Below are 24378 nucleotides of genomic sequence, written 5' to 3'. Positions count from 1 at the left end.
GCTGGGACCGAGAGACTTAAAAACAGTTTCTATCTCAAGGCCATCAGACTGTTAAATAGCCATCACTAGCCGGCTACCAACCGGTTACTCAACCCTGCACCTTAGAGGCTGCTGCCCTATGTACATAGACATGGAATCACTGGTCACTTTAATGATGTTCACATACTGCTTTACTCATTTCATATATATATATTGTATTCTATTCTACTGTATTTTAGTCAATGCCACTCCGACATTGCTCATCCTAATATTTATATATTTCTTAACTCCATTCTTTTACTTTAGATTTGTGTATATTGTTGTGAATTGTTAGATACTACTGCACGGTTGGAGCTAGGAATACAAGCATTTCGCTACACCAGCAATAACATCTGCTAAATATGTGTATGTGACCAATAACATTTGATTTGATTTGACACACACGCACACTAACGTAGTGGTTGCAAAGGTGCTTTGCTTTCCTGTAATCTAGGTACTGTCTGTCGCTATTGAACCTGTCCAAGGTTCTGAAACGCTATAGTCTAGTATAGACCGTTCAGCTCAGCACAGGGCTCACTTTAAATCCAAGAAGACATACGACATTTGTTTGAAAGTCATATAGTTACTATTGGGAATTTGATAAACCAGAAGTTTGACATCAGAAACTCCTTTGCAAGCTGACGGGAAAGGAATTTGATGTCCATTCATGGGGCTGGCCGGTGTAGGCTATAGGCATAATCATGTATCCCTGTTTCGATTGGCTTAAAAAGTAATGTTTTAGTATAACATTGTTATGGTGGCCAATGGGTATTTCACGTAGGCTATGTTCATGGATTGGTTGATTTTACAGCAAGTGATAATAAATGATTGGTTCATATATAGATGGTTCTCTATCCTCCGCTTTCAATGTATTGCCCTGCGCACAGATGAACAATTGTTGTTGAGATGTTGACTTGAAGAGCCGGCCTTAAGCGACACAAAATTATTATTTAAAAACATTGTCGTGGTGACGCAAAGGTTTCAAATGAACAGTGAACCGGTTGGTTATAGAGAGATGCATGGGTAGTGCGTGTGCGCCTGGTGGTTAAGCTACTAATAACAGCGTGATGCATTTACGCGAGCTTGCACTCGCCGCCTCCGGACAGTGCCGTTGTAGAAGAAGATGCTGAATCAGCTACGCGCTCGTGAAATAGACTACCCTGGATAGGCTATGTCTCCTTTTCAAATTTCACAAATGTCTCCCTTGCTTCTGACAATAGAAGACGATACATTGGCACAGCGTTGGGAATAGTTTATTTTCACATTTTGCTGCTGGAAATAAATCGGCTGCCTGTCTAGAGAGATGTGCATCGCCCCAAAGGAGACATCAAGTTTGACAACTGTAACCATCTAGGCTACGATGAAGCAGGGTGCACGAGGAGTTAGAGCATTTGGTTTGTCTGGAGACTTTATGTTACCGCTTATATCAATGGCATGACTATTTCACCACGCACAATGGAGGATAAATCCAACAAACTCATTTGGATTCCGATACTGGCCGTGGTCTTCTTGATGATAGGCTATCAGTACATTTGTCCAGCCGGCAGTAACGCTTGTCGCTTCCTAACTGGGGACAAGTTGAGTGGAATGTTCCGCCAATATCACTCGGGGGACGACATTTACGCGTACCAAGAAGGGCTGGAGTCGGAGGGTTCCTCAAAAATTTTGTCCAAATTCAATTTTACTGACCGAGACCTTGAGCGACACGTGGATTTCAACATCAAAGGAGATGACGTTATAGTGTTCCTCCACATCCAGAAGACCGGTGGGACTACTTTCGGACGGCATCTTGTCCGAAACATTCACCTCGAACAGCCGTGTGATTGTATGCCCGGACAGAAGAAGTGTACCTGTCACCGCCCGGGCAAAGCGGAGTCCTGGCTTTTCTCCAGGTTCTCTACTGGCTGGAGTTGTGGTCTACATGCGGACTGGACCGAGCTCACTAACTGCGTGCCTGTAGTGATGAACAAGAAAGACAAGAAGGATGCTCAGAGGAACGGACGGTATGGGGTCTCAATTTGATTCTTGTTCCTGTAGCTAATCAGTAGAGCCTAAACTGTTTGTGGCCAGGAGAAACAGTGTGAGATGCAAGTGTACATTGACAGAATTAAATTCAATGATCAGATAGGTTTGAACGAATAATGTAGCCTATACTACATTTCTATAACAGGAACAATAGCATGCAACACGGGTGGCAACCTGGCCCTCAGGGGCTGCAGTGGGCAGGCTTTTGTTCCAACCCAGCACGGACAGTGATTAAAATCGTTATGGTTTGTATTACAAGCCTATGATTAGCCTCTCTTCTGAATAGAGAGTGCTACAAGCTTGATTAAACGCATAGAAGACAAGGAGCTTGACTAAAGATATGAACAATTTCCGCCCTTGCACTCATGTTCCTGATGAAAATGAATTTGCACTTTTCTGAAGGCTTTAACAGGCAGTAGTTATCCTCACAGAGGGCTACTGTAAATGATTATAAACTGCCTCTATGTCAGGGTTATTCCATTTTGGGGTAGAAGGGCTGAAACACTTCTAGTTATAAAAGAAACAAGGTTTTTTACTTTTGGGTTCTGCTTGACATTACAATAATTTAATCTTCTTGTCTTTTTGTTGGTGCATTTGTCCTCTTGTTGGTCCTGATCCCATACTTCTGACTGTAGCTTTATGATGTACTGTAACTATAGGGATAATACAAGTAGAGTACTGTAGATTATCCCCATGGTTTCTATTGGTATCAAGAGTTCAAAGATAATCAACGATTATGAGGGTGTTATAAAATACCATAAAGACTGAGATAGTAAAACCTGAAACAGGAAATCTGGTACAATGCACGTAAGTCTTACAGAAGTATGATCTGCTCGTATAAGAAGAATAAGCATGGAAATGAAACGGATCAAACGATCAGACCAAAATCATGGCTCTGGTTTGTTAAAGTTCTAATGCAGTCATTTTAATCTCAATATCAAATCATTTCTGGGTAGCAATTAATGATGGTCTTTAGTGGAGACAGAGCTACCATCTGTCTATTGTTGCCCTCGGGTCATCTCACAGACACCCCATCATCTGGTCTCCCCTGGTCGAGGCTGTGTCAGGGCTGGTGCCAGGGCTCTGCCAGCGTTGGCATTTCCAGGCAGTCCCCATGCAGCTCCAGAGCATGGGACGCTTCAGTCAGGCTAACGCATGAAAGGCCACATCAGATCCTGACACATCAGACTACTTTCATTGGAGCGCCCAGAGTGGGTGAATGTGGATGTATCTCCTATTCCTAACCAACATGATCAGGATTATGCTTTGCCCCAAATGCTAAAATCCATCCATCCATCCATCCATCCATCCATCCATCCATCCATCCATCCATCCATCCATCCATCCATCCATCCATCCATCCATCCATCCATCCATCCATCCATCCATCCCTCCCTCCCTCCCTCCCTCCCTCCCTCCCTCCCTCCCTCCCTCCCTCCCTCCCTCCCTCCCTCCCTTCTTGACTTCCGTCCTACTTTACACATAATTTACCTTCACTTGACCAACCCCATCAGTGATTCATGTGAGATTACTGCCAATTACTAATAAGAGCACTGTACCACAGAGTCCAGCATGGCGCACAGCAGAAACACTGCTCCAGCCTTAGAATCTGCTTCATTTGTCAGGTCTGCTCTTGCACAGTCAGCTGAGAGAGAGAGAGAGAGAGAGAGAGAGAGAGAGAGAGAGAGAGAGAGAGAGAGAGAGAGAGAGAGAGAGAGAGAGAGAGAGAGAGAGAGAGAGAGAGAGAGAGAGAGAGAGAGAGAGAGAGAGAGAGGCAAACCTCACTGTCTCACCCAAGTATAAAGATAACATAATTACCTGTTCTGGAGTCAATTCCATTTCAGAACAATCAAATTCAAATTGCATTGAATCATCGGCTATGAACTGGAAAACTGCCCATTATCTTCGATGACAGTTTATTTTCTTCAATTCATTGAAAATAAATTGAAGTCAAACCCTGAGGCTGACGGACACGGCTTTTACTCAGAGCCCGTGAACATTGGCTAATGTGTTTCTTCCATAAAGAGACACCACTACTAGAATAGAGAAAAATATATTATTAACGTTTTGCTTTGTTTTATAGGAGGAGAGATAAACCATGGGCCCAGGGCCCACAGCAGCCTAGTAGTCTAATAATATGGGTTTTGTGCACAAAATCCAGTACACTGATGATTCAGCGTTGTCTTCCTCCTCCATGTTTCACTGGCACTGGGACCCAAAGCAGACCATGAGAAAAAACCCATCTGGTGGCAAATTTCTGACATTAATCTTGTCCTGCACTTAAGTCAATTTCTCATCCGTTAAATCCCTCAGCTCAAGATTCCCATCTGAAGAGAAGGCTGTTTTATGTAAGCTCCTCTCCCAGTTAGTTCAGAGGGTAGATTGAAATTCAAACTGTATTTACAGTGAATTTCAATTGACTCTGTGACAACCCATTTCACAAACACATATAACAAGGAAGTCACATCAGATAGGACGAAAATTAATAAGTCAATAAAACGGATAATATATGATCAGAAGGTGATTATCAGTGGAGGTGGAGCCCCAGGTGTATTCTTGTACAGCAGATGTCTCACACTTCGAGGTGTGTGTGTGTTCCAGACACTCGGTATAGATTAGCAACACACACACACGCACGCACGCAAACACATAAAACCTCTGAGCATGTTCTTCACACATCATTAGACACAGCATCCCGGTTCTGACACTCATTTACCCTTTTTTTCTTCGCATAAGGCAAGAGAGAGAGAGGTATGATTTCCGACATTAATTAGCCAAGTTGGTATAAGGTAACTCTGTCATTAGTGTGTTCTCTCTGTGTAGTTACTATAGACCTGGAATTAACTAGACCAGTGCTTCCCAAACTCAGTCCTGGGGCCTCCCAGGGGTGTAAGTTTGGGTTTTTTCTCCAGCACGACACAGCTGATTCAAATAATCAAAGCATGATGATGAGTTGGTTATTTGAATCAGCTGTGTAGTGCTAGGGAAAAACCCCAAACTTACACCCCTGGGAGGCCCCAGAACCGAGTTTGGGAAGCCCTGGTCTAGATCAAAGGTCCATTCAGTTATTATTTTCCATAGAAGTTGGTCAATTGATCATATGCCTTAATAAAGTCTTGTGTCAGCAACACTTTCTGCCAGCAATTGACTGGGAAGTCTTTCAAAAAACCAATGTGTCGTTGGTTAGGATCATATTCCAAAAATGTATCAGTCCCTAATCAGAACATGCAAAAACGTAATATACGTCCAGAGGATAGTAGTAATCTCCACACTCCTTTACGGGAGATTAGAGATTACATCCTTTTATCATCTGGAGGCAGATTAAGGAGCAGATCCCAATGTATACACAAACTTGTTGTTCTTCATGTGTATGTACAGCACGTCACTAAAGCCCCGAATACAAGCCTGTTGTTCGTCATGTGTATGTATAGCACGTCGCTAAAGTCCCGAATACAAGCCTGTTGTTCTTCATGTGTATGTACAGCACGTCACTAAAGCCCCGAATACAAGCCTGTTGTTCTTCATGTGTATGTATAGCACGTCGCTAAAGTCCCGAATACAAGCCTGTTGTTCTTCATGTGTATGTATAGCACGTCACTAAAGCCCTGAATACAAGCCTGTTGTTCTTCATGTGTATGTATAGCACGTCACTAAAGCCCCGAATACAAGCCTGTTGTTCGTCATGTGTATGTATAGCACGTCACTAAAGCCCCGAATACAAGCCTGTTGTTCTTCATATGTATGTATAGCACGTCACTAAAGCCCCGAATACAAGCCTGTTGTTCTTCATGTGTATGTATAGCACGTCACTAAAGCCCTGAATACAAGCCTGTTGTTCTTCATGTGTATGTATAGCACGCCACTAAAGCCCTGAATACAAGCCTGTTGTTCTTCATGTGTATGTATAGCACGTCACTAAAGCCCTGAATACAAGCCTGTTGTTCGTCATGTGTATGTATAGCACGTCACTAAAGCCCCGAATACAAGCCTGTTGTTCTTCATGTGTATGTATAGCACGTCACTAAAGCCCCGAATACAAGCCTGTTGTTCTTCATGTGTATGTACAGAACGTCACTAAAGCCCCGAATACAAGCCTGTTGTTCCTTATGTGTATGTATAGCACGTCACTAAAGCCCTGAATACAAGCCTGTTGTTCTTCATGTGTATGTATAGCACGTCACTAAAGCCCCGAATACAAGCCTGTTGTTCTTCATGTGTATGTATAGCACGCCACTAAAGCCCTGAATACAAGCCTGTTGTTCTTCATGTGTATGTATAGCACGTCACTAAAGCCCTGAATACAAGCCTGTTGTTCGTCATGTGTATGTACAGCACGCCACTAAAGACCTGAATACAAGCCTTTTGTTCTTCATGTGTATGTATAGCACGTCACTAAAGCCCCGAATACAAGCCTGTTGTTCTTCATGTGTATGTACAGCACGTCGCTAAAGCCCCGAATACAAGCCTGTTTCTACTTGCTCCTTTCCCCTCTCTTTTTCTGTCTTATCATGAAGTGTTTTGAGTACACAGGTTTCACGACAGAGATTCTGTGTGCGTGGTATTACAGTAACAGCTGTGAGTGTGTGTGTGTGTGTGTGTGTGTGTGTGAGTGTGTGAGTGTGTGTGTGTGTGTGTGTGTGTGTGTGTGTGTGTGTGTGTGTGTGTGTGTGTGTGTGTGTGTGTGTGTGTGTGTGTGTGTGTGTGTGTGTGTGTGTGTGTGTGTGTGTGTGTGTGTGTGTGTGTGAGAGAGGTGAGTGCTGCGTGTAGCTCACCCAAGACAACCCAGAGGATTGGAAGTGACTTGTTTAGAAGAAAACAACTGCTACGATTAACATGTCAAGCCACTGTAAATACTAACACTCCAGGTTTGAGTATTAGAGTAGTAGCATGCCATTGGCTGTGTCAAAGAATTTCTAAATACTTTTGTCTGACTCTGAATTGCTCTAATATAAGGTCATTTGAAATAGAGACATAAGTTGACTGTTTTCATGTCTCCGTAGCAAGTAATTTTCTGAGAAGCAATCAGGACATGCTCATAAGTGACATGTGATTGCATTATTACCTGTTTGGCTATCTGTGTCTGTAGGCCTATGCTGTGGTTCCATGTATTACTGTATGTAGTTCCATAAGCAGTACATGGTCTTTCTGAGAGAAAGGTGACATGCTAACTCCTACAATCCTGACAGGCTGCTGTGCTCCTGACTTGTATAGTTTATCTTTAGGAAATGTCCAAGTCTTTGCAACAAAAGCAGGTTTCTGTCAATTGAGAAATATGCGTTGCTTTGTGCTGGGAGGAAAGTGAAGGCTGAAATACATTGTGGTCCAAGTAACTCACTGGAGAGACCATTATTCTTTGGTGTCTCCCCGCCTACCCACTGTCTCTCTCCCTTGCCCTCTCACCCTCGCCCTCCTTCTCCCACTCCCCTCTCTCTCTCAATTCAATGGGCTTTATTGGCATGGGAAACATGTTTACATTGTCAAAGCAAGTAAAATGGATAAACAAAAGTTTCTCTCTCTTTCTGTCACACACACACTACCCAAGATCTACCCGGTAAATCTCTCATTTTACTCCACTGTCTCCACACGAGTATCCCTGGGGCTTTCCTGTAGCTCCTGAAATAGCATCCCAGATCTGAGACCATCAGAGAGCCACAGTTAGCGCTCTCTCTCTCTCTCTCTCTCTCTCTCTCTCTCTCTCTCTCTCTCTCTCTCTCTCTCTCTCTCTCTCTCTCTCTCTCTCTCTCTCTCTCTCTCTCTCTCTCTCTCTCTCTCTCTCTCTCTCTCTCTCTCTCTCTCTCTCTCTCTCTCTCTCTCTCTCTCTCTTTCTCTCTCTCTCTCTCTCTAGTCAATCTGAAATGGATCTCTGTGCTGTATCGAGTAACATACCTTCTCTGCCTTTTCTCCCCTGGGCTTGTAATGGACTGCACATTGTACTGTAGATGTGCAGTAAGTGTGTGGACATTTGTGTGTGTGCGTGTATGGGTGTGTGTGTGTGTGTGTGTTGGCACATGGGTATAGAAATGTATTCTATTATCACCTCATGTAACAACTGGCAGAGCATTCCAGTAGAGGAAGTGATCTGTTCAGTCACGTTCACTAATTGCTCAATTAATATGCAAAACTCTATTTAATCCAACAGCATCAGCCAAACGAGTGGTGTTAAGTTATCACAGCATCTCTAAAGGAAACAAGGATTTCACACACAGCTGTTCACGCTTGGCTAGCACGTAGCATCTTTCCCTGCTTTAAATGAGTGTTGCATCAGCATTCACTCTTTTTTTTTTTTTTTTTTTTTTAATTTTTTTAAAATTTTATCCCCTTTTCTCCCCAATTTTCGTGGTATCCAATCGCTAGTAATTACTATCTTGTCTCATCGCTACAACTCCCGTACGGGCTCGGGAGAGACGAAGGTCGAAAGTCATGCGTCCTCCGAAGCACAACCCAACCTAGCCGCACTGCTTCTTAACACAGCGCGCCTCCAACCCGGAAGCCAGTCGCACCAATGTGTCGGAGGAAACACCGTGCACCCGCCCCCTCGGTTAGCGCGCACTGCGCCCGGCCCGCCACAGGAGTCGCTGGAGCGCGATGAGACAAGGATATCCCTACCGGCCAAACCCTCCCTAACCCGGACGACGCTAAGCCAATTGTGCGTCGCCCCACGGACCTCCCGGTCGCGGCCGGCTGCGACAGAGCCTGGGCGCGAACCCAGACTCTGGTGGCGCAGCATAGCACTGCGATGCAGTGCTCTAGACCACTGCGCCACCCGGGAGGCCTCAGCATTCACTCTTCATCTGTGGAGAGAGACTATACACGCCGTCGAACAGAAGAGAGTGAAGAAGTGATCTGATTGGTCCCTAATACAGTTGAAGTCAGAAGTTCACATACACCTAGGTTGCAGTCATTAAAACTAGTTTTTCAACCACTCCACGAAATTTCTTGTTAACAAACTATAGTTTTGGCAGGTCGGTTAGGATGTAATTTTTCCAACAATTGTTTACAGACAGATTATTTCACTTATAATTCACTGTATCACAATTCCAGTGGGTCAGAAATTTACATACACTAAGTTGACTGTGCCTTTAAACAGCTTTGAAAATTCCCAAAAATGATGTCATGGCTATAGAAGCTTCTGATAGGCTAATTGACATAATTTGAGTCAATTGGAGGTGTACCTGTGGATGTATTTCAAGGCCTACCTTCAAACTCAGAGCCTCTTTGCTTGACATCATGGGAAAATCAAAAGAAATCATCCAAGACCTCAGAAAAACAATTGTACTCCTCCACAAATGGGTCTTCCAAATGGACAATGACCCCAAGCATACTTCCAAAGTTGTGGCAAAATGGCTTAAGGACAACAAAGTCAAGGTATTGGAGTGGCCATCACAAAGCCCTGACCTCAATCCTATAGAACATTTGTGGGCAGAACTGAAAAAGCGTTTGCGAGCAAGGAGGCCTACAAACCTGACTCAGTTACACCAGCTCTGTCAGGAGGAATGGGCCAAAATTCACCTAACTTATTGTGGGAAGCTTGTGGAAGGCTCCCCAAAACATTTTACCCAAGTTAAACAATTTAAAGGCAATGCTACCAAACACTAATTGAGTGTATGTAATCTTCTGACCCACTGGGAATGTGAATAAATAAATAAATGCTGAAATAAATCATTCTCTCAACTATTATTCTGACATTTAACATTCTTAAAATAAAGTGGTGATCCTAACTGACCTAAGAAAGGGAATTTTTACTAGGATTAAATGTCAGGAATTGTGAAAAAGTGAGTTTAAATGTATTTGGCTAAGGTGTATGTAAACTTCCGACTTCAACTGTACATGGTGACAGTCATTTACATTCAGGAAGAGAAACATTGGTTCTGTCCCAAATGGAACGCTATTCCCTATATAGTGCACTAATTTTGACCAGGGCCCATGGTGCTCTGGTTAAAACTAGTGACCTTTAGGGAATAGGATAACATTTGGGACTCACCCTCTGAGAGAGATACACCACCAGTCCCATTCTGCCTAGTGTGAGCTCTGACGTTACTTGATGCTCTGTATCAAACATTCTCAGTGAGGACTTAGTGAGCTCAGTTGTCATAATTGGGGCTAGTTTGATTTTTTTACCTGACCATGATGATCTCTGGGCTCTAGTCATTACACGTGAATTACCCCAACAACATCTTCCAATCCTGGAACTGGCTTGAGCATCAATCAGTCATTTAACAAAATCAATCTCACACTAGAGTGAATGAATCTGTTCACTCCCAAACTTGGCTGTACGGGCCGGGGACAAGGCTGAGAGTGTGAATGGACAAGAGGTCAGTCTGACCGATAGACCGGGGGTATGCCTTATGATTAACGAGACGTGGTGTGATCATCATAACAACACACAGGAACTCAAGTCATTCTGTTCACCTGATCTAGAACTCCTCACAATCAAATGTCGACCGCATTATCTACCAAGGGAATTCTCCTCGATCATAATCACAGCCGTATATATTCCCCCCCAAGCAGACACATCGATGGCCCTGAACGAACTTTATCTGACTCTTTGTAAACTGGAAACCACACACCCTGAGGCTGCATTCATCGTAGCTGGGGATTTTAACAAGGCTAATCTAAAAACAAAACTCCCTAAATTCTATCAGCATATCGATTGTGCTACCAGGGCTGGTAAAACCCTGGATCATTGTTATACTAACTTCCGCGACGCATATAAGGCCCTCCCCCGCCCTCCTTTCGGAAAAGCTGACCACGACTCCATTTTGTTGATTCCAGCCTACAAACAGAAACTAAAACAACAAGCTCCCGCGCTCAGGTCTGTTCAACGCTGGTCCGACCAATCTGATTCCACGCTTCAAGACTGCTTCGATCACGCGGATTGGAATATGTTCCGCATTGCGTCCAACAACAACATGGACGAATATGCTGATTCGGTGAGCGAGTTCATTAGGAAGTGCATTGACGATGTCGTACCCACAGCAACGATTAAAACATTCCCAAACCAGAAACCGTGGATTGACGGCAGCATTCGCGTGAAACTGAAAGCGCGAACCACTGCTTTTAACCAGGGCAAGGTGACCGGAAACATGACCGAATACAAACAGTGTAGCTATTCTCTCCGCAAGGCAATCAAACAGGCTAAGTCCCAGTACAGAGACAAAATAGAGTCGCAATTCAACAGCTCAGACACAAGAGGTATGTGGCAGGGTCTACAGTCTATCACGGATTACAAAAAGAAAACCAGCCCCGTCGCGGACCAGGATGTCTTGCTCCCAGACAGGCTAAATAACTTTTTTGCCCGCTTTGAGGACAATACAGTGCCACTGACACGGCCCGCTACCAAAACCTGCGGGCTCTCCTTCACTGCAGCCGAGGTGAGTAAAACATTTAAACGTGTTAACCCTCGCAAGGCTGCAGGCCCAGACGGCATTCCCAGCCGCGTCCTCAGAGCATGCGCAGACCAGCTGGCTGGTGTGTTTACGGACATATTCAATCAATCCTTATCCCAGTCTGCTGTTCCCACATGCTTCAAGAGGGCCACCATTGTTCCTGTTCCCAAGAAAGCTAAGGTAACTGAGCTAAACGACTACCGCCCCGTAGCACTCACTTCCGTCATCATGAAGTGCTTTGAGAGACTAGTCAAGGACCACATCACCTCCACCCTACCGGACACCATAGACCCACTCCAATTTGCTTACCGACCCAATAGGTCCACAGACGACGCAATCGCAACCACACTGCACACTGCCCTAACCCATCTGGACAAGAGGAATACCTATGTGAGAATGCTGTTCATCGATTACAGCTCAGCATTTAACACCATAGTACCCTCCAAACTCGTCATCAAGCTCGAGACCCTGGGTCTCGACCCCGCCCTGTGCAACTGGGTCCTGGACTTCCTGACGGGCCGCCCCCAGGTGGTGAGGGTAGGTAACAACATCTCCACCCCGCTGATCCTCAACACTGGGGCCCCACAAGGGTGCGTTCTGAGCCCTCTCCTGTACTCCCTGTTCACCCACGACTGCGTGGCCATGCACGCCTCCAACTCAATCATCAAGTTTGCGGATGACACTACAGTGGTAGGCTTGATTACCAACAACGACGAGACGGCCTACAGGGAGGAGGTGAGGGCCCTCGGAGTGTGGTGTCAGGAAAATAACCTCACACTCAACGTCAACAAAACAAAGGAGATGATTGTGGACGTCAGGAAACAGCAGAGGGAGCACCCCCCTATCCACATCGACGGGTCAGTAGTGGAGAAGGTGGAAAGTTTTAAGTTCCTCGGTGTACACATCACGGACAAACTGAATTGGTCCACCCACACAGACAGCGTTGTGAAGAAGGCGCAGCAGCGCCTCTTCAACCTCAGGAGGCTGAAGAAATTCGGCTTGTCACCAAAAGCACTCACAAACTTCTACAGATGCACAATCGAGAGCATCCTGTCGGGCTGTATCACCGCCTGGTACGGCAACTGCTCCGCCCACAACCGTAAGGCTCTCCAGAGGGTAGTGAGGTCTGCAGAACGCATCACCGGGGGCAAACTACCTGCCCTCCAGGACACCTACACCACCCGATGTCACAGGAAGGCCATAAAGATCATCAAGGACAACAACCACCCAAGCCACTGCCTGTTCACCCCGCTATCATCCAGAAGGCGAGGTCAGTACAGGTGCATCAAAGCAGGGACCGAGAGACTGAAAAACAGCTTCTATCTCAAGGCCATCAGACTGTTAAACAGCCACCACTAACATTTAGCGGCCGCTGCCAACATACTGACTCAACTCCAGCCACTTTAAAAATGGGAATTGATGGAAATTATGTAAAAATGTACCACTAGCCACTTTAAACAATGCCACTTAATATAATGTTTACATACCCTACATTACCCATCTCATATGTATATGTATATACTGTACTCTATATCATCTACTGCATCTTGCCATCTTTATGTAATACATGTACCACTAGCCACTTTAAACTATGCCACTTTATGTTTACATACCCTACAGTACTCATCTCATATGTATATACCGTACTCTATACCATCTACTGCATCTTGCCTATGCCGTTCTGTACCATCACTCATTCATATATCTTTATGTACATATTCTTTATCCCTTTACACTTGTGTGTATAAGGTAGTAGTTGTGGAATTGTTAGGTTAGATTACTTGTTGTTATTACTGCATTGTCGGAACTAGAAGCACAAGCATTTCGCTACACTCGCATTAACATCTGCTAACCATGTGTATGTGACTAATAAAATTTGATTTGATTTGATTTGATTTCTATTTCTAGGATCTGACCTTACTCTACAGACAGCTCAGGCAGGTCTATCAACTCCTGTGGAGTTGTCCTCCCTGCAGTCTCTAGGAAGGGGCTTTGTATATATAGTATCTATGCTCTTTTATCCATCACTTATCATATCATTCTCTGCCTCTTTTTTGTCACTTCTCCCTCTCACCCTCTGTTTGTATTTTTCTTAGACCCTGTGGTGCAGCGAGGGTTTATAATGTAGAGCTCCAGCTCTTTGTTGTGTCGTTGTGTCTGTGTGTCTCCCTGTCCCTCTCTGCCTCTTCTTCTGTAACTTTCTCTCTCTCTCTCTCTCTCTCTCTCTCTCTGCCTCTTCTTCTGTAACTCTCTCTCTCTCTCTCTATCTCTCTCTCTCTCTCTCTCTCTCTCTCTCTCTCTCTCTCTCTCTCTCTCTCTCTCTCTCTCTCTCTCTCTCTCTCTCTCTCTCTCTCTCTCTCTCTCGCTCTCTCTCTCTCTGTGAGGGTTCATTAAGTAGATCTCTATACCAGACTGGAGAGGATATCTCCTACAGTCTGGCTGCTGGCAGTAGTCACACAGCTCCACATGGCTCTGGCTCAATGGACACACTGATGATCCAACTCCCATCTGATCGTTTCCCACACTAATATAACTCCCATACTGACATTCTAATATTCTGAAAGAAATGTTTAGGCGATGTGATTTTATGTGTTATCTTCAGTTCCCTGTTTTGACAATCTTTCAGGCCCCTACAGTAAGTATTGAATGAATCTGCCACGAAGTATAGTAACATTGCCAGTGGTTGGTTGGTTAATGGTTCATGGTAAATGGTTAATTGCCGGTTAGTGATCAGTTAGTTAGTGGTTAGCTCTGATATCTCTTCATTCTCTATCTTTCTAGTTCTTGTCTCACTGTTGGCCTGCTGCCTCTACCAATCCCAACGTGCTGGATACAAACATGACACTGCACGGTTCAAGGACACAACCTCCATTCCCAGCAGCAAATTCCACCTCTTGCAGGGGGGGCGGGGAGCAGGAGGTCACAAACTCACACCCTCTGGGTCTCCTGCAGGGAAGCTAATTCACACAACAGAAAGGGGTGTCGGAGAGTGTTTGAGGGTGTTAAGTTTGGGAATAGGACAACCGATTGGGTTATTGTGAAGATGAAAGTGTATGATAGAAAATGGTACGCCTCGTGTAGCCTATGTGGGTGAATGTGGCTTCAGTGTGGTGTTAGAGACACCTTTGAATTGGATTTGCACTGGTTGTATGGTACAATCCCCGAGAACCATCAACACCCTAGCTTCAGTGTGAAGTAGAAACCTCCACCTCTTTCAAACCGCTTATCTACCAGTATCACACAATATGGCTGAAGTAAGAGTAGGGTAGGAACGCTAGTACACAAGTACCAGGTCAGGCAACCGTGATTTATGAAAATGTCTGATGAACCTATTCACCTCGTTGGATTGGAATCACAGACAGTAGTCTCAGTTTGGCCAAACTTCCTATGGGGGGGGACTTAGTGCACAGACTTAAAACAGTCAACACAGCAGTAGAGTAAGAGATGGTGCTGCAGTGGATAGCAGCCATTTTACAGGCTCCTGACCAATTCTTATTTCTGTTGTGCATAACGTGTTCGCCATAATTTCCTATGAACGAAAACAGCTTCTGGACAGAACAGCGACCACTAACCTCGATTTGGATGACAATTTATACTACAACGATTCGACAGCACTGGACTTGCTGCTTACTCCAGACCAGGCGCTAATCCCCGGGACTCGAAAGAGGAAGCGACAGCGCAAGACAGGCAGACGAGCCGCCACCCTGACGAGATTATGTTGACGAGGAAATAAACCGCCTCTACCCTCTGTTCTTTTGGCGAACGTACAGTCACTAGAGAACAAACTGAAAAACTTTAATATTCAATGTTTCTCGGAGTCGTGGCTGAACAAGGACATGGATAATATATAGTGCATTCGGAAGGATTCCGACCCCTTGACTTTTTCCACAATCATCTCAGCAGCACTCCACCAATCAGGCCTTTATGGTAGAGTGGCCAAGTGGAAGCCACTCCTCAGTAAAAGGCACTTGACAGCGCCCTTGGAGTTTGCCAAAAGGCACCCAAAGGACTCTCAGACCATGATAAACAAGATTCCCTGGTCTGATGAAACCCAAGATTGAACTCTTTGGCCTGAGTGCCAAGTGTCACATATGGAGGAAACCTGGCACCATCCCTACGGTGAAGCATGGTGGTGGCAGCATCATGCTGTGGGGATGATCTTTCAGAGGCAGGGACTGGGAGACTAGCCAGGATCGAGGGAAAGATGAACGGAGCAAAGTGCCGAGAGATCCTTGATGAAAACCTGCACCAGAGCGCTCAGGACCTCAGACTGGGGAGAAGCTTTACCTTCCAACAGGACAATGACCCTAAGCACACAGCCAAGACAACGCAGGAGTGGCTTTGGGACAAGTCTCTGAATGTCCTTGAGTGGCCCAGCCAGAGCCTGGACTTGAACCCGATCGAACATCTCTGGAGAGACCTGACAATAGCTGTGCAGCGATGCTTCCCATCCAACCTGACAGAGCTTGAGAGGACCTGCAGACAAGAATGGGAGAAACTCCCCGAATACAGGTGAGCCAAGCCTGTAGCATCATACCCAATAAGACTCGAGGCTGTAATTGTTGCCAAAGGTGCTTCAACAAAGTACTGAGTAAAGGGTCCGCACCGATCTGATTCAGAGGGGTTAAATGCGGAAGACACATTTCAGTTGAATACATTCAGTTGTACAACTGACTAGGTATCCCCCTTTCCATTTCAGTTTTTTTTAATCTTTAATGCAGACTATACTATTTACCAAGAGAGTTTTCATCAAAATGTTTCATGGCTATCTATTTTCCACTACAAACCGATGCTGGCACTAAGACTGCACTCAACGAGCTGTATAGGGCAATAAGCAAACAAGAAAATGTACATACAGAGGCGGTGCTTCTATTGGCTGATGATTTTAAAGCAGGGAAACGGAAATTAGTTTACCTTCATTTTTACCAGGATATCACCTGTACAACTAAATGCAACACAAATCTACATCACCTTTACTCCACACATAGAAACTCATACAAGGCTCTTGCCCTTCCTTTGGGCAAGTCTCTATCCTCCTGATTCCTGCTTACAAGAAAAAATTCAAACATGAAGTACCAGTGATGCCCTCAATACGGAAGTGGTCCGATGAAGCGGACGCTAAGCGACAGGACTGTTTCGCTAGCACAGACTGGAATATGTTCTGAATCCTACTATGCCGGCTCTGACGCTCGTCGGATGTGACAGGTTTAGCAAATTATCACGGATTAAAAAGGTAAACCAAGCCGCGAGCTGCCCTGTGACGCGAGCATACCAGATGAGCTAAATGCCTTCTATGTTCACTTCGAGGCAAGCAACACTGAACTAGTGTTGTCACAATACCATCATTTTGACTTCAATACCAGATTTAGTATCACAGTACTCGATACCATCACGACACTCGATACCAAAACGATACCACGGCAAAATTTTTGGCATATTAGTCACCTGATCCAGACAGATAAACTCAGCTACTGCTCTGTTAAATGGTTGGGCATCTTTTGAGCGCATTTTTTTTTTTACATCAACATATTTCAGAGACAGCCATATATACATGAATTAAACAATTATACAATCATACAATCAATTAGACATTTTTTTTGTTTCTCAATCTAACTGCATAATGGTAATAATTTATTTGAATGGTAAATCTCTGTTGATAAATGTTGTAAATCAACATCAACCTTATCCACAAAACAGGTGAATACATATTCAATAGGAGTGTGTTGAGTTATTGAGCTTCTTTTAGCAGATTTCATGGGGCTACAGATGACAAACAATCTGTTTCTCTTCCATTTGGGACTTATTTTATTGTACTGATCAACAACATTTGCATAGAAGTATCCTATTTTATAAAAATGTGCGCTGTCTCTTTAACCAGTAATAATGTCATTCATAATGCAGTTAGTTCGCTAATGAGAGACCGAATAAGTGAATGAATAAAATTTTGTCAATCAGCTTTGAAATCAACATTATTTGCTGATTACATTTTGCTGATCACAAACAAAGGACTAGGGTAGTGAATTGATGTCAGATTTATCTGTAAGCTAGCAAGGAAAGTTATCCTACAAAGCTGGATGCTACCAGTATTTCAATGTAAAGTGTTCTAGCCTGTATAGACATTGTTTTGTGAACAATAATTAACAGTTTCAACATTTCTACAGGCAGTGTCGCATTATTCATGTGTGTTAACTTCTGTGCAGCATGAGTGGGTATCTAACATAATGCCGCCCAGACTCCCAGTGCAGGTTAGCAATGAGTAAGTGGAACAGGCACGCTATAACAAGGGGTCGGCTGTGCTTATAGACAGTATTGATCCGTGGGACACATTTGACAGAAGTACCGAAAGTAACATAAATTCTAGCACCTAGTATCGAAAAAGTACAGACGTTTTGGTATACCGTGCAACACTACTCTGAACCATGGATGAGTGCACCAGATGTTCCAGACGACTGTGTGATCTTGCTCTCCGTAGCCAATGTGAGCAAGTCCTTTAAACAGGTTAACATTCACAAGGCTGCGTACTCATAGCATGCGCTGACCAGCTAGCAAGTGTCTTCACTGCTATTTTCAACCTCTCTCTGACCCAGTCTGTAATACCTACATGTTTCAAGCAGACCACCATAGTCCATGTGCCCAAGAACGCCAAGTTAACCTGTTTAAATGACTATCGCCCCGTAGCACTCATCTGTAGCCATGAAATGTTTTGAAAGGCTGGTCATGGCACACATCAACAGCATCATCCTCAAAAGGTTCTACAGCTGCACCATTGAGAGCATCTTGACTGGCTGAATCACCGCTTGGTATGGCAACTGCTTGGCATCCGACCGCAAGGCACTACAGAGGGATGTGCGTACGGCCCAGTACATCACTGGGGCCGAGCTCCCTGCCATCCAGGACCTCTATACGAGGCGGTGTCAGAGGAAGGCCCTAAAATTTGTCAAGGACTCCAGCCACCCATAGACTGTTCTCTCTGCTACCACATGGCAAGCGGTACCGATGCACAACGTGTGGAACCAACAGGACCCCGAATAGCTTCTATCCCCAAGCCATAAGATCGCTAAATAGTTACCCAAATAGGTATTTTGCCACAACTTTGGAAGTATGCTTGGGGTCATTGTCCATTTGGAAGACCCATTTGTGGAGGAGTACAATTGTTTTTCTGAGGTCTTGGATGATTTCTTTTGATTTCCCCATGATGTCAAGCAAAGAGGCTCTGAGTTTGAAGGTAGGCCTTGAAATATATCCACAGGTACACCTCCAATTGACTCAAATTATGTTAATTAGCCTATCAGAAGCTTCTAAAGCCATGACACAATTTTCTGGAATTTTCCAAGCTGTTTAAAGGTACAGTCAACTTGGTGTACGTAAAGTTCTGACCCACTGGAATTGTGATGCAGTGAATTATAAGTGAAATAATCTGTCTGTAAACAATTGTTGGAAAAATTACTTGTGTCATGCACAAAGTAGATGTCCTAACCGACCTGCCAAAACTATAGTTTGTTAACAAGAAATTTCGTGGAGTGGTTAAAAAACAAGTTTTATTGACTCTAACCTAAGTGTGTGTAAACTTCCGACTTCAACTGTACATATCTACCTCAATTACCCCTGTACATCGACTGGTTCCCCGTGTATATGGCCAAGTTATCGTTACTCATTGTGCATTTATTCCTCTAGCTATTCTTTTTTATTAAGAATCTCTCTCCATTGCTGGGTAAGTAAGCATTTCACTGTTAGTCTACACCTGTTGTTTATGAAGCACGTGACAAATACAATTGTATTTGATTTGAGCCATTTTCCAGTAAGTGACTCAATTCCACCTCATCAAGCCAGTGTGTGTCCTTAATGGTCATGAATGAGAATTGTCTTGGCTAATATTGATCCCATGTTCCTCATTTCCTCTACGGCGTGAGTTCCTTGAAAGCCTAAGCAAGCGAGGGGGAGGTGAGGGGAGGCGAGGGGGGAGACAGCAAGAGCGTCAAGTTCGCCCCACACACTCCGGGAAATCAATGAGAGGCTGTCTGCACTGCAGACGAAGGAGACTTGGAGATCAGGCCATAAGAGGGGCATAGAAATAGACATAGAAATAGAATTCTAGGTCTATGGGAATGCAAGGTGTTTCAACAACTATTGCTCCTGTTTTAAGTGTCCCATCCATTCATTTATGTTGGTCATTGAGTGTTTGTCTGATATAGCAGCATACTGTTTTCTTAGAGTTGTATTTTTTTAATCATATGAGTTTGTGTCCAAGTACCTTCCCGACTATCATGGGTCCGAGTACCCATAACACCCTCTGTTTCCCTCAGACATTTCTAAACCAGAGAAATGTGTCAAAAAAGTCAGCAGACACTGCAGACACTGTATAGTTTGCTAAAGGCCAGTGGATACAAGTCCAGCCGTGTTAAATGCCATAAGCCAACTTCGCCCATTTCGTTTTTTTATATTTGACCAATTATCTTTATTCAACCATCCATCAGACAGACACTGGGAGTTCTGGCAGGGCAGTATTGATTGCTTGTCCAGAGTGCCCAGAGTGTTTCCATGCACTGTTGAAATGGTCAGTTATGAATGATTGAGAGACACTCATCTTATTAGGGTGGATAGAGGCCTCTCTCTGCCACTGGGTCAGATGCATCTGAAATGGCACCCTATTCCCTATACAATCCACTACTTTTGTCAAATAAGTGCACTACATGGAATAGGGTGTCATTTTAGACACAGCCTTTGCATTGACCATGCCAGAAGATGAGGGGTGTTCTTCTGAATGAAAATGATTATGTAGTAGTGAATTACGTTGTTGCTCATTTACATATTTTCCCTAAATTGCGTGTTTTACTATTTTATTTCAATAAATATTAGTAAATTATATCGTCTTCTTACAGTGCATGTTCATATTCCTTGTTGCAACACAGTTTGAATTGAAGTTCCACAGGGATTTTGTGAGAGCAACACAGAGAGGAGCTGGGCCAATTTGCCTGCACTTCTCTGACTGAGCTCTGTGGAAATAGTCGTTTGTCTCTCAACGAAGTCATCAGACAGGATCAGTGATCCAGGCGCGCTAATAGAATCCGAGCTGTCTCATTCCATTATGGAAACCCAGTAGAAATCACAGATATTCACGAGAGGAGTAGCAACCCGCTACAGCTGTTTAAACAGTGGGAGGCAGTTGTAGTGTAGACGGTCATCTAAGGTCAGGGTTAAAGTACCGGTTTGAGGACGGTAAGCTAGATCTGTCCATGTACCCGCAGCGTTGAACCTTTTACTGCAGTGGGCTGAATAAGGGTCACACACAGTGTCTCTTGGTAGTCTTCAAACAAGAAGACACCTGTACCATGTCAGATATAGAGTTGAAATGTATTACATTTTGAGTTTGCATCCCAATATTACACTTCATATACATAATGGAATAGTGAAAAATATAACAACCGTTTTGACATAAACCCACCAGATTTTCTGTGTTAAAAAAAGAAGAATGTTTATTAATTAGGAAATTAGGAAAAATATGAATAACATTCCACCCATGAGGCCACTAGGTCATTTGACTGCAGGAAAGGTCTACACAGAAGAAATGGAGAAGATTCCCCATGTAATGAGAATGTTTAGTTGGCACGATGTCCCATTTTAGTTAGGACAAAATGATTGGGAACAAAGTGTCAGCCAGCTAAACTCTCTTTTTGTCACCGTATGCAGATGGGCCCTAAGCATTGTTTGACTGCCATTTATAAGGGATCATAATATATGTATATAAGCACACAGAGTATATGGGATTTGGCGTTAAATAGTTTTGGAGTTTCACATTTTCAGCTTGTTTTATTTAGATTTCATCCCCTTTTAAAGATGACTGGCGCTAACACGGTAAAGCAAGCCCTCAGGCTCTGGTCAGCTTCAAGTGACTGGAGTTCTTTCTGTGCTGTAGAAATGAAACAAGTGTACTGAACAAAAATATGAACGCAACACGCAGCAATTTCAACAATTTAACTGAGTGACAGTTCGCATAAGGAAATCAGTCAATTGAAATGAATTCGTTAGGCAACAGCTCTGGTGGACATTCCTGGTCAGCAGACCAATTGTACACTCCCGCAAAACTTGAGACATCTGTGGCATTGTGTTGTGTGACAAAACTGCACATTTTAGAGTGACCTTTTATTGTCCCCAGCACAAGGTGCACCTGTGTAATGATCATGCTGTTTAATTAGCTTCTTGATATGCCACACCTGTCAGGTGGATGGATTATCTTGGCAAAAGCTCACTATGTAAACAAATTTGTGCACAAAATCTGAGAGAAATAAGCTTTTTGTGGGTATGGAAAATGTCTGAGATCTTTTATTTCAGCTCATGAAACATGGGACCAACACTTTACATGTTGCATTTATATTTTTGTTCAGTATATATGTAAATGCATGGAGTGTAGCCAGTCTGTAAGTCAACATCCATCCTGTTACAGAATATGACGTTCGCCCAAGTCAATTACACACACACACACACACACACACACACACACACACACACACACACACACACACACACACACACACACACACACACACACACACACACACACACACACACACACACACACACACACACACACACACAGACGAGTAATCGGAGCACTTTGACATTCGCCCATTCATGTCAATAGGTCACTATGAAAGAATAGAAGGATGCAGCTAGAATGTCTGGATTGTGTGGAGACGTATTGATGGGCCTGTCCTGTGGTTAGCAGCCCAGATGTAGGATCTTAATTGGACCAGTATTGTCACAGCAAAATAATCCTGCAGCAACAGGATTTGAACGGTTAGTCCATAATGTTGCTTGAACAGTGGTTAGGCTATTAGCTGGTCAAAATTTAGTAACATGAAAAGTGAAATACTCTTAATATAATTGTGCGTTAGTGCGGGTTTTCTGTGAATGTATGCATTTCCCGCGGTGCAGGAAAATTATCAGCAACAAAAGAGTGATCAAATTAAGATCCTAAACATCTGTAGGTGATAGAGGTCTAAAATGCCCTCTTCCCAGAAACACTGTGTAGGCAGCAGCTCTGGGAGTGTGTCCATCTCTCTGTACAGCTGTGGGAGTGTGTCCATCTCTCTGTACAGCTGTGGGAGTGTGTCCATCTCTCTGTACAGCTGTGGGAGTGTGTGTCCATCTCTCTGTATAGCTGTGGGAGTGTGTCCATCTCTCTGTACAGCTCTGGGAGTGTGTCCATCTCTCTGTACAGCTGTGGGAGTGTGTCCATCTCTCTGTACAGCTCTGGGAGTGTGTCCATCTCTCTGTATAGCTGTGGGAGTGTGTCCATCTCTCTGTACAGCTCTGGGAGTGTGTCCATCTCTCTGTACAGCTGTGGGAGTGTGTCCATCTCTCTGTACAGCTGTGGGAGTGTGTCCATCTCTCTGTACAGCTGTGGGAGTGTGTGTCCATCTCTCTGTACAGCTCTGGGAGTGTGTCCATCTCTCTGTACAGCTCTGGGAGTGTCCATCTCTCTGTACAGCTCCGGGAGTGTGTGTCCATCTCTCTGTACAGCTCTGGGAGTGTGTGTCCATCTCTCTGTATAGCTGTGGGAGTGTGTCCATCTCTCTGTACAGCTCTGGGAGTGTGTCCATCTCTCTGTACAGCTCTGGGAGTGTGTGTCCATCTCTCTGTACAGCTGTGGGAGTGTGTGTCCATCTCTCTGTACAGCTGTGGGAGTGTGTGTCCATCTCTCTGTACAGCTCTGGGAGTGTGTGTCCATCTCTCTGTACAGCTGTGTGAGTGTGTGTCCATCTCTCTGTACAGCTCTGGGAGTGTGTCCATCTCTCTGTACAGCTGTGGGAGTGTGTCCATCTCTCTGTACAGCTCTGGGAGTGTGTGTCCATCTCTCTGTACAGCTGTGTGTCCATCTCTCTGTACAGTTGTGTGTCCATCTCTCTGTACAGCTGTGGGAGTGTGTGTCCATCTCTCTGTACAGCTGTGTGTCCATCTCTCTGTACAGCTGTGGGAGTGTGTGTCCATCTCTCTGTACAGCTGTGTGTCCATCTCTCTGTACAGCTGTGGGAGTGTGTCCATCTCTCTGTACAGCTGTGGGAGTGTGTCCATCTCTCTGTACAGCTGTGGGAGTGTGTGTCCATCTCTCTGTACAGCTGTGGGAGTGTGTCCATCTCTCTGTACAGCTGTGGGAGTGTGTCCATCTCTCTGTACAGCTGTGGGAGTGTGTCCATATCTCTGTACAGCTGTGGGAGTGTGTCCATCTCTCTGTACAGCTGTGGGAGTGTGTCCATCTCTCTGTACAGCTGTGGGAGTGTGTGTCCATCTCTCTGTACAGCTGTGGGAGTGTGTGTCCATCTCTCTGTACAGCTGTGGGAGTGTGTCCATCTCTCTGTACAGCTGTGGGAGTGTGTCCATCTCTCTGTACAGCTGTGGGAGTGTGTGTCCATCTCTCTGTACAGCTCTGGGAGTGTGTGTCCATCTCTCTGTACAGCTCTGGGAGTGTGTGTCCATCTCTCTGTACAGCTCTGGGAGTGTATCTATTTCTCCCCACACTCTCAGTGCCAGTTTAATTCATTTACAGCCTGTGCTGTGGTCGAATATCCATTACGGCTTGGAGTGTGTGTGTGTGTGAGTGTGTGCGTGTGTGTGCGTGTGTGTGAGTCTGTGTGAGTGCGTGTGCGCGCACGCTCGCGTGTGTGTGTCATGAGAAAAAACGTTGTTAGGATCTATTTCTGCTGACACATTAAAATCTCGGTCGATGGTAGTCTGCCACCTGACAATAATCTCCTAATTACCTTTGAGGGTGGTGTGTGTGTGTCCCCTGCACCAAAAGGTCAACAGTCAGATGGTTCTTTAAATGGCAGTCACAGAGCCATTATTACCACTTCAGTGGTGCAGACTGACATTTCACTTCCCTTAATTACCCCTAAGAGTTTTGGTAGAAATCAATATTTGTTCATCAGTATAGAGACAACATCTGACATAC

At 44.5% G+C, this 24378-nt stretch overlaps 1 protein-coding gene across 1 annotated transcript in view; it reads left to right on the top strand.

The window, feature by feature from the left end:
• Positions 1-910: 910 nt before the first annotated feature.
• LOC139532328 (heparan-sulfate 6-O-sulfotransferase 3-B-like) overlaps positions 911-24378 on the top strand; it is a 26673-nt gene continuing 3205 nt past the window's right edge. Inside the window, exon 1 of the mRNA XM_071329795.1 lies at positions 911-2021. Coding sequence (XP_071185896.1) covers positions 1453-2021 — 569 coding nt within the window. The 5' untranslated portion in view covers positions 911-1452. The remainder of the gene's footprint in view (positions 2022-24378) is intronic.

Source organism: Salvelinus alpinus, chromosome 10 (genome assembly GCF_045679555.1).
Source record: "Salvelinus alpinus chromosome 10, SLU_Salpinus.1, whole genome shotgun sequence".
In the NCBI taxonomy this organism is placed as follows: Eukaryota; Metazoa; Chordata; class Actinopteri; order Salmoniformes; family Salmonidae; genus Salvelinus; species Salvelinus alpinus.
Note: the sequence above shows the minus strand (reverse complement) of the source record. Positions and strands in the feature narration are given on the sequence as shown.